The sequence below is a fragment of the Neophocaena asiaeorientalis genome, unplaced genomic scaffold, assembly GCF_003031525.2.
Source record: "Neophocaena asiaeorientalis asiaeorientalis breed wild unplaced genomic scaffold, Neophocaena_asiaeorientalis_V1.1 scaffold183, whole genome shotgun sequence".
Classification (NCBI taxonomy): domain Eukaryota; kingdom Metazoa; phylum Chordata; class Mammalia; order Artiodactyla; family Phocoenidae; genus Neophocaena; species Neophocaena asiaeorientalis.
Window position 1 is genome coordinate 2,107,158 of NW_020175199.1, and position 14,823 is coordinate 2,121,980.

At 37.4% G+C, this 14,823-nt stretch overlaps 1 protein-coding gene across 1 annotated transcript in view; it reads left to right on the top strand.

The window, feature by feature from the left end:
- Window positions 1-14,823, top strand: part of TMEM26 (transmembrane protein 26) — a 48,197-nt gene that overhangs the window by 12,304 nt on the left and 21,070 nt on the right. Inside the window, exons 2-4 of the mRNA XM_024765194.1 lie at window positions 6,347-6,425; window positions 10,503-10,616; window positions 13,294-13,514. Of these exons, the coding sequence (XP_024620962.1) occupies window positions 6,347-6,425; window positions 10,503-10,616; window positions 13,294-13,514 (414 nt within the window). The remainder of the gene's footprint in view (window positions 1-6,346; window positions 6,426-10,502; window positions 10,617-13,293; window positions 13,515-14,823) is intronic.

The window sequence follows — 14,823 nt, forward strand, 5'->3', positions numbered from 1 at the left end:
CATTTAATCATATATTTATCAGTTTTTGTCAGTCTCTCAATAGTGTAACATAATTTTATAAACAAGCAACCAGAAACCTGATTTATTTCTGAGATGGCTAGACCCCTCTCTGGTATTAGTGCTTGTGGCTGGTATCTACTTACTTTTGATACAATTAAGACATGAAAACTGGAGTAAAATGATTTGTAGCCCCTAAGAAAGGGCATGCAATTCGGTAAATTACCCAGAAAAAGGTGGGATCAGGCTTAGTTTTTAATTTTTAGAATTCACATTCTCCTTGGCTCCAAAAATGAATCACTGACAATGAGCTATCAAGAATATGACAAACCTTCAAAATAATAAGTAACAGCTACATGTCATCTTGAAATATTAAAATCCTTCGTAGTGGCAAAAAAATACCAAATTTATACAAGAACAGAATAATTAGTTCATCATAAATCAATTTATGATGATATTTCAAAAAGAGATTTCTAGTCAAACCAGCAACAGAGTGTCAAGAAAGTTGGAATTATAAATCAACTAGGACCTTATGAAATCACTGACTATTTGGGGGAGCCCATCATGTGCCAAACACTGTGGAAGGAGCTGAGGGCATAATGTTGGGCAGACAAGACACAATTCTGTGCTTGTATTGGGTTGGCCAAAAAGTTCGTTCATTTAGTGAATACGTTGTTCAATAAAGGTCTTCATGAAAATGAAAAGCGGCCTTTATTTTTACTTAAAACCGAACGCACTTTTTGGCCACTCCAATATTACTCAGAATTGCTGGGAGACAATTAGTGAACACAGGTACACATACACATATATACATATACATATATATAGTTATAAAATTTGAAACTGTATGGGGTGAAAGTGAAGAGTGTTATATATAGAACAAGCGTAACAAGGAGATCTAATTTAGGCTGGAAGGACAAGGAAAGCTCTTCTGTGGAGTCCTATAGAGCTGACGTGAATTCTGAGAAGGAGATAATCAGGTGAAAAGTGAGGGAGAGAGGTATTTCAAGGGGGAGAAATACATGTGTGAAGGCCTGAGTTAGGAACTCACTCAGCTTTTTTCCAGAACTGAAAGAAAACACCATTATAGGAGCACAGTGAGGAAGAATGCAAGCAACAGAGACCAAGAGGTAGGCAGGGTGCTGATGGTACAGCATTTTATAAGTCATGATGAGCAAAAAGCCCACGCCAACCATGACTGTGTGACAGTAAGTGCCTTAACCGTGAACGTGAAGTTAGACATAATGATGTCCACAGCACTGCAAACAACTTCCCTTGATTCAGGGAGTCTCAAATAGCTTTGGCTTTGAGAACCATAGTTTAAAAATGGGATTGATTTTAAGTTATTTGAAGAAACAATCTTCTAACCAGGTATTCTGTGGGTCCGCTTTAAGTGTAGGTGCTGAATATGTGGCCATGAGTGTATCTGCAGAGCTGAGCCTGGGTAAGGCAGCAACTCACATGTATTGAGCATATACAGTATCAAGCTCATAACACTGTCTTATTTAATCCTCACAACCACCCTATGAGGTGGATATTATTATACCCATTTCCATAGACAAGGACATTGAGTCTCAGGAAAGGTAGCGACTTTCCAAAGATGAATGAATAGAAGAGGCAAGATTCAAGTTTGGGTCTCTCAAGTTCATGAAAATGCTACCACAGTGTCACAGTTCCTCAAGGGACACAATAAGGGGAGCATACTTGTTACCAGACCCGCTGAAATGGGAAGAAAATGTCCTCGTAGATGCCAGCAGCCTCCATTCACTTCATTTGCTCAATCCTCCCTTTATTTATAAATTCAGGCATTCAAGCATTTAAGTATTTGCTTAATAGACATTAATTAAAGACTTAAAAAGACACCTGAGACCACCGAGGAGGAGAAAAAATGAAGGAGAGGGAAGAGGGAAGGGACATAAAGATATATATGACTCAGGATCTGTCTTCAAGGAACTTAGGAAAGCGAAGTCATATATACACACAACAAGAAAACAGTGGAGAATGTGTTGGGTCACAAGAGAAATACAAGTTAAGATTAACTGCTGCCATTAAGTCCTATATTGCAAAATACAGGAAGGACGTCGATGGGTAGAGACGTAAGAGGAGGGCTTTCCAAAACAGACAGTCATAATTTGAAGGGACGTTTGCTCCAAAAACCATGTCAGAGCCTCTCTTCTCAGATGGACCAAGCTGAAGGGGCAATAGAGCCCTTTGCTCTTAACAGGGACCCATGGTCCAATAAAACATATGCGACATATGGTTGAAATGTCTTCTTCATGTCCCAAATAAAACCTATCATACATGTTTTAATACTTCTCTAGATTATAGAGACTTATTTTCTCCATAATTTAAAAAAAAAAGAAATTTCAGTTGTACAACTAACTGATTGTCATTTGCTATTGACCACTTCGCAGACTAGGCATTTCGTTGGTAATTCTACCTGGAAGCCTTTGGAAATTCCAGCAAATCCTCTTAGGTGTAGGGTTAAGAGGGTGGGAAATAGGGGGAGAAAGACTATGGACTCATACACTCTTGAGCTGAATATGATTAATTCTCGGAGGGTTAAATGTGATTCCCTCTTCCCACCCCCTTTTCACTTACATCAAATAGGTCTGATGAAGAGGGGCTGAAGTGAGGGAAACTTTTTAAAACATTTTGTTTTGTTTCATTTTAAATACACAGCAGGTTGAAACTACTGAGTTGCTCAGCTTGATAGAATGTGGTAAAGGAAGAGGAAGGGGAAGGGGAGGTAAGATTAGATAATGGAGGCTTTGAATATCAGAGAGAGAATTTAGATTTTCTGTAGTAAGCAGCACAGAAAATCCTGGATTTGGAAGTTTTTTGTTTTCTAATATAACTAGATTCCTAATTAGAGGAAATATGTTGAACCAGGATAGTATTTTTTTTCAGTTACAGAAATAAATCTTATGCATAGAAGATGTTAAGGGTTATTGTTCTTTTTTATCCTTAACCTCTTTCAAGAGCTATGTTATGTTCAGTCTAGAGTCTCCCTAGATGATTATTATAACAGTATTGTTAGGGGAGTTAATCCCAAAATTAATTCCAAGAGAGTCAACAAAACTGCAGTCCAGCCAACATTTGATGTATCCAAACAGACATTTACATATTCCCTCCGACTGTCCCTCCAACCAGAATTCATTTCCTTTCCCAATTTCACAAAGGAAATATTCTCTCCTGATGTTTCCCTTGATATGGAAGGTCAAAGAATTAAGTGTTCCTTTTCTTTTTGAAAGCATGTTCAACATGGGGGCTTTTGATATCTTGCTGCAGCCCAGCCATCGTCTAAATCAGATTTTAATAATATCATGACGCATACCCCTTTGTTTCAAAATTATTTTTTGCAGGAATTCAAAGGTAGGGTAGTGTCCATTTAAATACTGATTTTTTTTAAACATCTTTATTGGAGTATAATTGCTTTACAATGGTGTGTTAGTTTCTGCTTTATAACAAAAGTAAATCAGCTATACATATTAAATACTGATTTTTTTTAAAAGACTCTCTTTCTTTTGCCCTTACTCCCTTCTTCTTCTCAGAAGTTGAAAGGAGATATTAATGAAAGGGTTAACAGCCTTTAAAAAGTCCATTCTAAAAATTTTCCTGCATTTAGGTTTGCTCACTTCTTCCCCCACTGGATTATAACAGTATGAATTTAGTAGCATTTCATCACAAACAATTCTATTTTTGAGCAATTAACATTTCTATTTTTCAGGTCACTTTAAACCATCACATATGTGTACTAAAAGTATTTTAATAAAATTATATTGACTTACAATTTTGACTTTAAGATGATTCATAAAGCAAGATTCCAATCTAAATTAAATGAAATTGGAAGAAATAAATTTGGAAAGTATGTAATTTTCATCTTCTTTCAAATTTTTAAGGACATGTTGTCATTGCACAATGTCCCATAATTATATTAGTAGTAGCTACTTGTTATTGAATGCCCAACTCTGCCAGGCGCTGCTTTATAGAAAGTACAGTTGACCCCGAACACTATGGGTTGGAACTGTGCAAGTCCACTTATATACATATTATTTTCAAGAAATACATACTATAGTACTACATGTCCCATGTTGTTTGAATCTGCGGATGTGGAACTGTGGATACAGAGGACCGACTACAGAGTTATATGTGGATTTTCAACTGTGTAGAAGGTCAGTGATCCTAACCTCCACGTTGTTTAAGGTCAACTGTATAATAAAAATTCCTGTGAGATAAATGTGACAGCTACGGACTGAACTGTGTTCTCCCCAAATTCATATGTTGAAGCCCTAACCCCCAATGTAACTGTATTTAGAGACAGAGCTTTTAGGAAGTCAGTAAGGTTAAATGAGGTTCATAAGGGTAGGGTCCTAAAATAATAAGATTAGTGGCCTCATAAGAAGAGAAGAGAGGGCCTTTAAGGATCCACCTGCCAATACAGGGGACACAGGTTCAAGCCCTGGTCCGGGAAGATCCCACATGCCACAATACAGGGGACATGGGTTCGAGCCCTGGTCCGGGAAGATCCCACATACCACGGAGGAACTAAGCTGGTGCACCACAACTACTGAGCCTGGGCTCTAGAGCCCACAAGCCACAACTACTGAGCCCGCATGCCACAACTACTGAAGCCCACACTCCTACAGCCCACGCTCTGCAACAAGAGAGGCCACTGCCATGAGAAGCCTGCACACCGGAACGAAGAGTGGCCCCCGCTCATAGCAACTAGAGAAAGCCCGCATGCAGCAACGAAGACCCAATGCAGCCAAAAGATAAATTAAAAAAAAAACAAAACAGGGGCTTCCCTGGCGGCGCAGTGGTTGGGAGTCCGCCTGCCAATGCAGGGGACACGGGTTCGTGCCCCGGTCCGGGAAGAGCCCACATGCCGCGGAGCGGCTGGGCCTGTGAGCCATGGCCGCTGAGCCTGCGCGTCCGGAGCGTGTGTTCCGCAACGGGAGAGGCCACAGCAGTGAGAGGCCCGCGTGACGCAAAAAAAAAAAAAAAACACAAAAAAAAAAAAAAAAAAAGAGAGAGAGAGAGAGAGAGAAATCTCTTTCTGTCCTTGTGATGTGTATGCACTTAGGAAAGGACATGTGAGGATCTTAAACTTCTGACCTCCAGAACTGTGAGAAAATAAATTTCTGTTGTTGAAGGCATGCAGTCTGTGGTATTTTGTTATGGCAGCCTAAGCTAATATAGGACTGTTCCCATTTTGTGGATTAGGAAGCAAACAGAGGTCAGTGGCAACACTAACATTTGAACCTGATGTGTCTGACTACAAACAAAAGCACTCTCTTTGAATTGCCCTCTGAATTTTGAGTCTGAAAATAATTAATATAGATAGCTCTTTAAAAAAATACCAAACCCTTCACCTGTTGTTTGTTGGTATAGGCATACCTCGGAGATACTGCAGGTTCAGTTCCAGACCACTGCAATAAAGCAAGTCACATGAATTTTCTGGTTTCCCGGTGCATTTAAAAGTTATGTTTACACTATACTGTAGTCTTTTAAGTGTGCATTGTTTTAAAAATCAGTGCACATACCCTTAATTTAAAAATGCTCCACTGTTTAAAAATGCAAACGATCATCTGAGCCTCCAGTGAGTCTTGGAAGTAACGTCAATGATCACTGATCACACATCAGCACACAAATATAATAATAATGAAAAAGTTTGAAATATGTGACACAGAGACACAGAATGAGCAAATACTGTTGGAGAAATTGCGCTGATAGACAGACTTCCTTCACGCAGGGTAGCCAGCAACCTTCACTTTGTAAAAAATACAATATCTGTGAAGTGCAATAAAGCAAAGCGTAATAGAATGAGATGTGCCTGTATTTTATTTGTACCGGGTTTAGCAGAAACACACAAAGCCAGTTGATTTCCTTCAGGATATATCATCTGATTTTTGTCTTTTTGTACGTTACTATTTGAGCTCTCAGAATTTCAGGTTAATGTTGAAAAATGTAGCCCATCTTTCTGAAAGGACAATGTTCAAAAATCCAAGATTTACTGTTGCTGTATTTGCTTTTTGTAAAATGTATTAAATACAAAATATGCAGTTTTGTGCGTGAAACTAATTGGCAGTATCCCATTAAACTATATTAAAATTAACATCTATTAATTGGATTAGAAATTCAGTGAGAATGACAGCTGCTAGTGCCTTTTACAGTTACTTTGTTTCTCTATAATCCACATGGCAGGAATCACATAATGCTTTTTCCTCCTTAGAAATAAACACTTGAGATAAAATGATCTGACTCAGTGTGGTCAGGGTATGTGCACTTGTTTTCTTTTCAAAAATTTTGTAAAAGCTGAGCTATCTTTTTTTTTGCTCTTTCACAGGTTTTCACCAGCCATATTTTTATATCTGATTAGCATTGTTCCATCATTATGGCTTCTTGAAATGCACCATGAGACCCAGGTATGTCCTTTTGGAAAGTAGGGAAGTGAAATACTCAGCAATAAACCACATTCGTATTATAATCCAATTTCTGTCAGAAATGCACTTTTCTAAGGAACTGGAGTTATCAAGATTTGAATAAGTAAGAGGCCTCAGCAAAAAGGAAGTGAATCCGTGATCTGTAAAACCCCATGAAAATGTTGCATTCATTTAAGATTTAAGACTACATCATTCATTAACAATTTGGGTTAGAGATCTTGTGCTTAAGACTTCCCCTCCAATATGCTACGGTTCACATGGGGATATACAATTCTGGTTTTAACCCTTGCCGCTTCAACGAGTTATCGTGCTAAGAACGGGCAGGGCTCAGTCATCTAGCATCCTATAAAATGACATTTTTAGGGACAACAGAAACAGAAAAGAAACCCCATCATCTGTACTCAGCTATACAAATACAATCAAACTTGGAGGGGCTATTTGAAGTAGTGTGTCTTAAAACACAGGCTTTGCAGGTTACGGGAGATTCACTTTTGAGGGTCCTATGAACTGTCTCAGTAAAATAGGAATTTCACCCTAGGGTCCCGAAATAAGGGTAAAGGAGAGGAGCCAGGGGACCTACCGTCAGGAAGGGTGGGCTCTCTGTTTTAAGACCACACTGACCTAGAAAACAAACAGTGGGTTCCAATAAGAGTCCCTAATCTATATTAGGGAGATACAGAGGGAGGTACTGATTTTTAAGTGAGTTGCTTCTTGCCTGGGCAACCCTAGGTAGCAGGCTCTAGGCTGGATTCGGTCATTGATTGTTGTAAATGCTCCTGTACAACACTGGGGGTGCCAGTTGGCGAAGTCCATCAGACTGCAGCCTGGACGTCACATCTTCAGGGTGCAGGTTACAGGTTCATATGTTTTACAGTAGTTATAATATTATTTTAGGACATTTACTGGTAAAATATGTGAGACTGTTTCACAGATTTCTTTGCTACAGTTGGTCATTTTATAGCAAAGTTAAGCCTCTGATATACGTTTCAGATATTCAAACCTTATCTGGAAAGTGCTTGCTCCAAATTTTAGGCACACAGAGGGGAATTTAGTTCTGTAGACTATTTCTGAGTTCCACAAGCATGTACCAATGATGTAGGCATGAAGAAAACATTTGTCTGCCTAAATCTCCTGTTTAAAAAACACTGAAGTCAAAGACTCTCTACACGTTTGTAGCAAAAGTATTTTTGTCACAGTAGATTGGTTGGTTCAAGTTATTATAGCTTTTAAAAACTGTACCATAAGGATTAGGGGACTGTTTCAATTTCCTTACTACTTACTGCTTTCAAGGATATGAAAATAAGCTCTGGTGATTTGAATCATTTTTTTCCTTCACATCTAATTCTATGACGTGGCTATCATCCACAATAACAATTCATTTCCCCAAATGCTTTTATAATATAAATGCATTGCACAGTTAATTGATATACAGGTCCAATCCTATTACAACAAATAGCATGCAACCAAAAGCTCTCTTTTTAAGAAAAAAAAGATTTTTGAGCCCTGGGCAGTACCTCTCTAATTTTCATACTACAAAAGAAATTGGACCTTTAGCAGTAATGGATTTGACTCATTTTGACACTGAGAATTAAAATGAATGCCCAGTGATTGAATTGGGCAGGCTGGGCAGAGACAGAAGTAGAAAAAAGTGAGAGAGAGACAAAAAAGTATTGGAATTGCGTTTAAAGGAATAAGAAATGGCAGAATAAAGGGAGGTAGAGAAATTCTTAGTCCATTCATGTAGGAAATTTTGGTTATGATAATAATCACTTTTTTCATATAGTCCCTTCATTTCGAAGTATTTTCAGATACATTTTCTCATTTATACACCCAGCAACTTCTTAAGTTAGACATGGTATATGGATTTCTATTTTATAGACGAGGACCCTGAGACTAAGAAGGGTTAAGTAATTTTCCCAAGGCCACATAGCTAATCAACCACAGTTCTGGGGCTTAGAACCTGAGTCTTGAGCCCTAGTGCATTAAACCACACTGCCTTTCTCAATTATGTGTTCTATGTGTTACAGGAATTTGCATCAAAATCATCTGGATTTTTCATGATGGGAAAGGATAATTTAATTTCCTTTCACATTTTCCCTTTACTCTATACCCTAAATGCTCTAACCTATGACTTGGCATTTGAAAAACACGCTGACCTATTTCATGAAAACATTTCCCCTAGATGATCAATTCTGTACCTTCATTTCTGAATCTGGCTGGGTCTACCTGAATGGAAACAAAATGCTTATGACAACAGTTATGACCTTAACTCTTAGTCAAGTCTATTTATGAAGTGGCACAATTCAAGCAATGGAAATTTTCTGGTCTTGATGGTGTCACAGTCTGGTTGACCCAACGGAGTACTTTTGAAGCTATTAAAAGTTTTAAGACAGAGCCCACGAAAAAGTGACTTGTTGGCACCCAGATCATGCACATAACTCACTTATACAATGCTGAATGTAAACAATATTACCATAAAAACAATATAAGTCAGGTTAGGTCTTAGGAGTCAAACCCACTGTTCTTTGCAGTCCTAAGGCAGCTGCCACTTAAAGGAAAGTCGTATCAATTTATAACAAATAGAGTTCTAAGAATAAAGAGGGACTCAGGTCTTTATACCATAACACGAACTACAAAACTATTTGCTATCAAGTTATCTTATGCTGCAGTATAGATGATGATTTTTTAAAAATAACAAGATGTCTATGGATTTTTAGTGATAAGAATGTAAAAAAACATATCAGGGTCACCATTTTAAATATACAATCTGCTTTTCATGCCTGTAAGAGAAGTGGTCAAATTTGTTTCCTGTTGAACATTAGGTTATTAGATAGAGTCACAAAACTCCTCTGCAATGAGGATTTGTTGCTCAAAGATTTAATTTGTTATCTTTATTATCCTTTCTCGGAGCCTTAGCTGTACAAAAAAAAAAGGGTACAAACAACTGCACTTTTGTTCTTAGAGTTACGGCACATGGCCATTTTTCTTAATTATTCTTGTCATTTCACCTGTAACACTAGTTGTTTTGATGGAAGGGAGGAAAAAAATAGCTTCTTGACAGACTTTCTTTTCTACTTTTCCAAGTAGCTCATAGAATGATCGATGAAGTATCCAGAATAATTAAGAAAAATACACTTCTCACAATGTTAGCATTTAAAAAATAATAATTTCTCTCTAAATCCAAATGTGTGCTCATGTGTGTGTGTGTTTGTGCGTGTGTATGTGTTTCAAAAGTACGTTTGCTCTGCAGATGTTTTAAAAAAAAATCAACCATATATATATATATATATATTTTTTTTTTACCCACTTGTGAAATAATCATTGGCTACAGTTACATTTTCAAGTGCCACCCCTTTCCTCTCTTATGTACTTTTTTCTTCTCTTTCTGTACCTCGGATTCCCAGCATCTGGCTGTATAAATCATCCACAGTTCACTTGTAGAAATTTGCATGCAAAATGAAAGAACAAGAAGGGGAAGAAGTGCCATTTATTTTAGGTCTATTGTTAAATTTTTTATAAACCTAAACTGACTCCTAAAGTGACACAAGATGTATATGTTGGTGGGTGAATATGTTAATTTATTATTATTTGGGGGGGTTGTTACAGTGCCTAACAGGCATGATTGAAAGTAACTGAATTATCTGTAGTAGCAAAATGGTATTTTAGATAAAGAGGCCTCTGGACAAGAAACAAAATCTTAGAATGAATGCTTTGACCAGGATCATACGTGCTTTCATTGGTTGTTGGTTTGTTTTATAATTGATCCAGGGTCCAAGGAAGGGAACACAGTGATCGATCCATAAATTCTACAGCTCTCCACAATGAACTCAGAGCATCTCATAGACTTGTGGAAAAATAAGACACGTATAGTTGACTCTTTTCTCATATTAGCTGAAAAGTGGTTTTCTATCTCAAGCCTATATTCTGATTTTCAGAAATGTTTATGTATACTATGAAATGTCACATATTTGCTCATAACCTCTTAGACACATTGAAGCCATCTTAAACTCTACCTACTGTGATATTTTTTGACATACTGCTTTTTAAAACACTTCTTAGTATTGCAGTAGCCAATCTGAAGGAATGTCAAAGAACACCAGCACCAAAGAAGACTTCAATCAAACTCTGTTGTCAACTGAACAAACCAACAGAGCGGATGATCTCATTGAGACGGTGAGAGCTTTCTCACTGTATATTAAAGGATCTAGCAGATCACCCTTTCATAACATACTCTATACCTTTCAGCTCATTCTTTCCTAGGGAAATTTGCCAATTGTTTGGCTCAGGAGTTCACAAGATAATTGTATTTAAAAATATTATTAAACATATTTAACTTACAATAATAGGCATATATATCTTATATACATTAATAAATATATTTAACCTGCAGTATTAAGGAACCTTTAACACTTAGATCAGACAGTCTATGTACAAAGAGAGATACATACATTTGTGAAGGAATGATACAATGGAAAGACTGAGATCTGCCCTATATATTTTTTAGGTGTTTATGTTAATAAATCAGGGGAGATTTCCAGCCAAAATAGAATCGCTTGTTTGTCCTTCTCATGCTTGATATTTGGCAAACTAACCATGACCTATTAGAAAATGATATACTGGAGAGACTCAAGGCCAAGGCCCCTACCACTGAACCATGTTTTCAACAATAAGACAGGCTACAGATTCTGTGAGGTTTAACAGAGCTACTTCAAGCTTCAATCACAGCTTACCCAGATCACTTTGAACAAATCAATCTCACTGTCTCTCAGTTTATCATCTGACAATTGAAAATATTAACCCTGCTAGTATGCTTCCTCCAAGAATTAAATAAAATGTATGAGAAGTCTCAAAGAAGTGTGCGAATGAAAGATTATTGACCTTCACTCACGGCTTCAATCAGGTTAGCATCCTGCCTTGTCTTTTATCCTCCCTTAACCTTGACACTTGACATCAGCACGTGATCAAGAGGGGTAAGTAAATTTTGCACAGATACAGTTAAGTCACTTGTATACATCAGTTGGAATCACTATCCAATCCACTTAAGATCTACACCCTTGTAGTCTTTAGAGATCATAACTGATAGGGCCAATAATATACTTTCAAAGTTATTTGGAAGTTAAGTGGGCAAGAGATGGCATCCAGAATACATGAATGGGATGTAAATTTTTCTCAGAGTCCAAGAATAGGGGCAGAATAAAATTTGGCTGCTAGCTTATGAATTTTTGAATAATATGTTAAATGTTCAGAGTAAAAATAACCTTATAGTTATTCTCTTTCTTTACTTTTAGGTAATGAATAAACACTATTATATATTTTCTCCTTTGATATAGTGGGGTTTTTTTGTTTTGTTTTGTTTTGTTTTTTAAGAAGATGTTGGGGGTAGGAGTTTACTAATTTATTTTATTTATTTTTGCTGTGTTGGGTCTTCGTTTCTGTGCGAGGGCTTTCTCTAATTATGGCAAGCAGAGGCCACTCTTCATCGCAGTGCGTGGGCCTCTCACTGTCACGGCCTCTCTTGTTGCGGAGCACAGGCTCCAGACACGCAGGCTCAGTAGTTGTGGCTCACGGGCCTAGTTGCTCTGCGGCATGTGGGATCCTCCCAGACCAGGGCTCGAACCCGTGTCCCCTGCATTAGCAGGCAGATTCTCAACCACTGCACCACCAGGGAAGCCCTGATATAGTGTTTTATAGCAATAAAAATCAAAAGAGAAGATTTGTACCATGCTAAAAATATTACCAGATTAGTAAATTCCAATTTGAAATCTATTTGAAAAATACAGGAATTTTAAAATTTTAATATGGAATTTTTAAAATGTTGCTATGTGTTATACTGGTTACAGAGACTGATGAAATGATAAATTATCTATAAAACATTGCAAAATTGGTTTTTAAAATATCATATAGTACAATGCCCCTAGTAAGTGAAAGGTTTAAATTACTTTCAGTTATAAGGCTGCCCCATTTTAAGGACCACATTAGCTTTTTTTTTTTTTATATTTTCTCCTTTGATATAGTGGGGTTTTTTTGTTTTGTTTTGTTTTGTTTTTTAAGAAGATGTTGGGGGTAGGAGTTTACTAATTTATTTTATTTATTTTTGCTGTGTTGGGTCTTCGTTTCTGTGCGAGGGCTTTCTCTAATTATGGCAAGCAGAGGCCACTCTTCATCGCAGTGCGTGGGCCTCTCACTGTCACGGCCTCTCTTGTTGCGGAGCACAGGCTCCAGACACGCAGGCTCAGTAGTTGTGGCTCACGGGCCTAGTTGCTCTGCGGCATGTGGGATCCTCCCAGACCAGGGCTCGAACCCGTGTCCCCTGCATTAGCAGGCAGATTCTCAACCACTGCACCACCAGGGAAGCCCTGATATAGTGTTTTATAGCAATAAAAATCAAAAGAGAAGATTTGTACCATGCTAAAAATATTACCAGATTAGTAAATTCCAATTTGAAATCTATAAAAGAAAAATACAGGAATTTTAAAATTTTAATATGGAATTTTTAAAATGTTGCTATGTGTTATACTGGTTACAGAGACTGATGAAATGATAAATTATCTATAAAACATTGCAAAATTGGTTTTTAAAATATCATATAGTACAATGCCCCTAGTAAGTGAAAGGTTTAAATTACTTTCAGTTATAAGGCTGCCCCATTTTAAGGACCACATTAGCTTTTTTTTTTTTTAGCATGTTCAGTTGAAAAGAGTTGTGCTTTCTTTATTAAGTGAAGAATCATTTTCTGAAAATGACCTTCCACAAAAGCTAACTATTGACTGACAGCCATGGTGAAGAAGGCCTCTCTCTCTAAGGTGGTAGCTCATAATCCTTCTGTCTGTATGACATTTCTCTTAAACAGGCCAAAGTTTTTGTAAATAACTTATCTACAGTATGCGAGAAAGTTTGGACTTTGGGACTCCATCAGACATTCCTGCTAATGCTAATAATTGGAAGATGGCTTCTGCCCATTGGAGGCGGGATTACTCGGGATCAACTCTCTCAACTTCTCCTTATGTTTGTGGGGACAGCTGCTGACATACTGGAATTCACAAGTGAGACCCTGGAAGAAGAAAATGTGAGGTAAGAAGGCCCTGCAATGAAAAGACCTTCTTTTCAAGGTCAGGCCCACACACCTGTCTTTTTGTTCTATTATTTATATTCTGCATGAATAAGGATTTTCAGGAGATCATATATCCAGTGCTAGAATCATAGAATTTGTTGCTGTTCAGGTACATGTTAGGTACCAGCCCCCTAACACACACACACATATATACATATGTATGTATATACATACATATGTATTACCATATATATATAAAAACTTTATATATGAATATGTCAAGGATGTTGCTGCTAGAGAAAAGGGGCAAATAATATTACCCATGGGTAAGAACAGAGAAGCTCTGACTGTTTGCATGACCACAGATTAGGTGAAGCCGTGGTTATCCGAAAACCTTCTGAGGGTGGAATGACCATCCCTAGCTTCTCTTTCACGTGCTCAAGTGTCCAGGAATGTAGCCAATCATAAGAGTCTCTTCTAGAGCAGAGCAAAGCTACCATTCCAGGGAAGAACCTAGAGGTGACATGGAGAAATCACTCCTCTAGCCAGCTGGGGAATTTATACTCCCTGATGTGAATGCAGAATGGGGCAGATTAAGTTTTATTTTACTAGATTTTATTTTTAGTCAGTTTTGTTGGAAGTGCCCAAAGGCTATCTGGTGTAGATGCCTATAAATTAAAACTTATTGAGTCGGTACTTTTATTTTTGCCACAAGCAAATAAACTCAGAATCCCTGATCACAGCTGCTTATGGAACTACTTTCTTACCTTTAGGGATTTAAGTCTCAGTGCCTAAATGTACTTTCAGCTTTGGTTGTTTTGCACTATGCTATAAAAATAAATTGCAGTGAGGCTGGCTTTTAATTCTACATCTTATGCTGTGTTTCTCAAACAACGAAACATAAAGCTGAGCAAAATACACTAACTTACTGAGTAAACTTAATACCCCAGTTGTAGTACAAAGTGTATCTGTAACCATGGCTTACCTTCACGTGATCATTTCCTGTTCCACTTCTACTGAGTTTTCTTATACCATAAGTAGACATTGAATTTTAAAAAGAATCCAATCTAAGTTGACCCATCGTCCTCAGAATGTTGACTTTAGCTTTGTAGCTTTAATACCAAATATTTGGTCAGTGCTTCACATTGTATAACACATTTTCAGATACATTAGAATACTTACAGTACAATGAGGTTACAAGAAAATCATGAAGAAATCATGACCGAGCACATAAAAACAATAAATAACTACAGGCACAGTGATATGGACATGACAATGTAAGGATGATTAATTCTACCTAAATAGAAGTAGACACATAAATGCCAAATA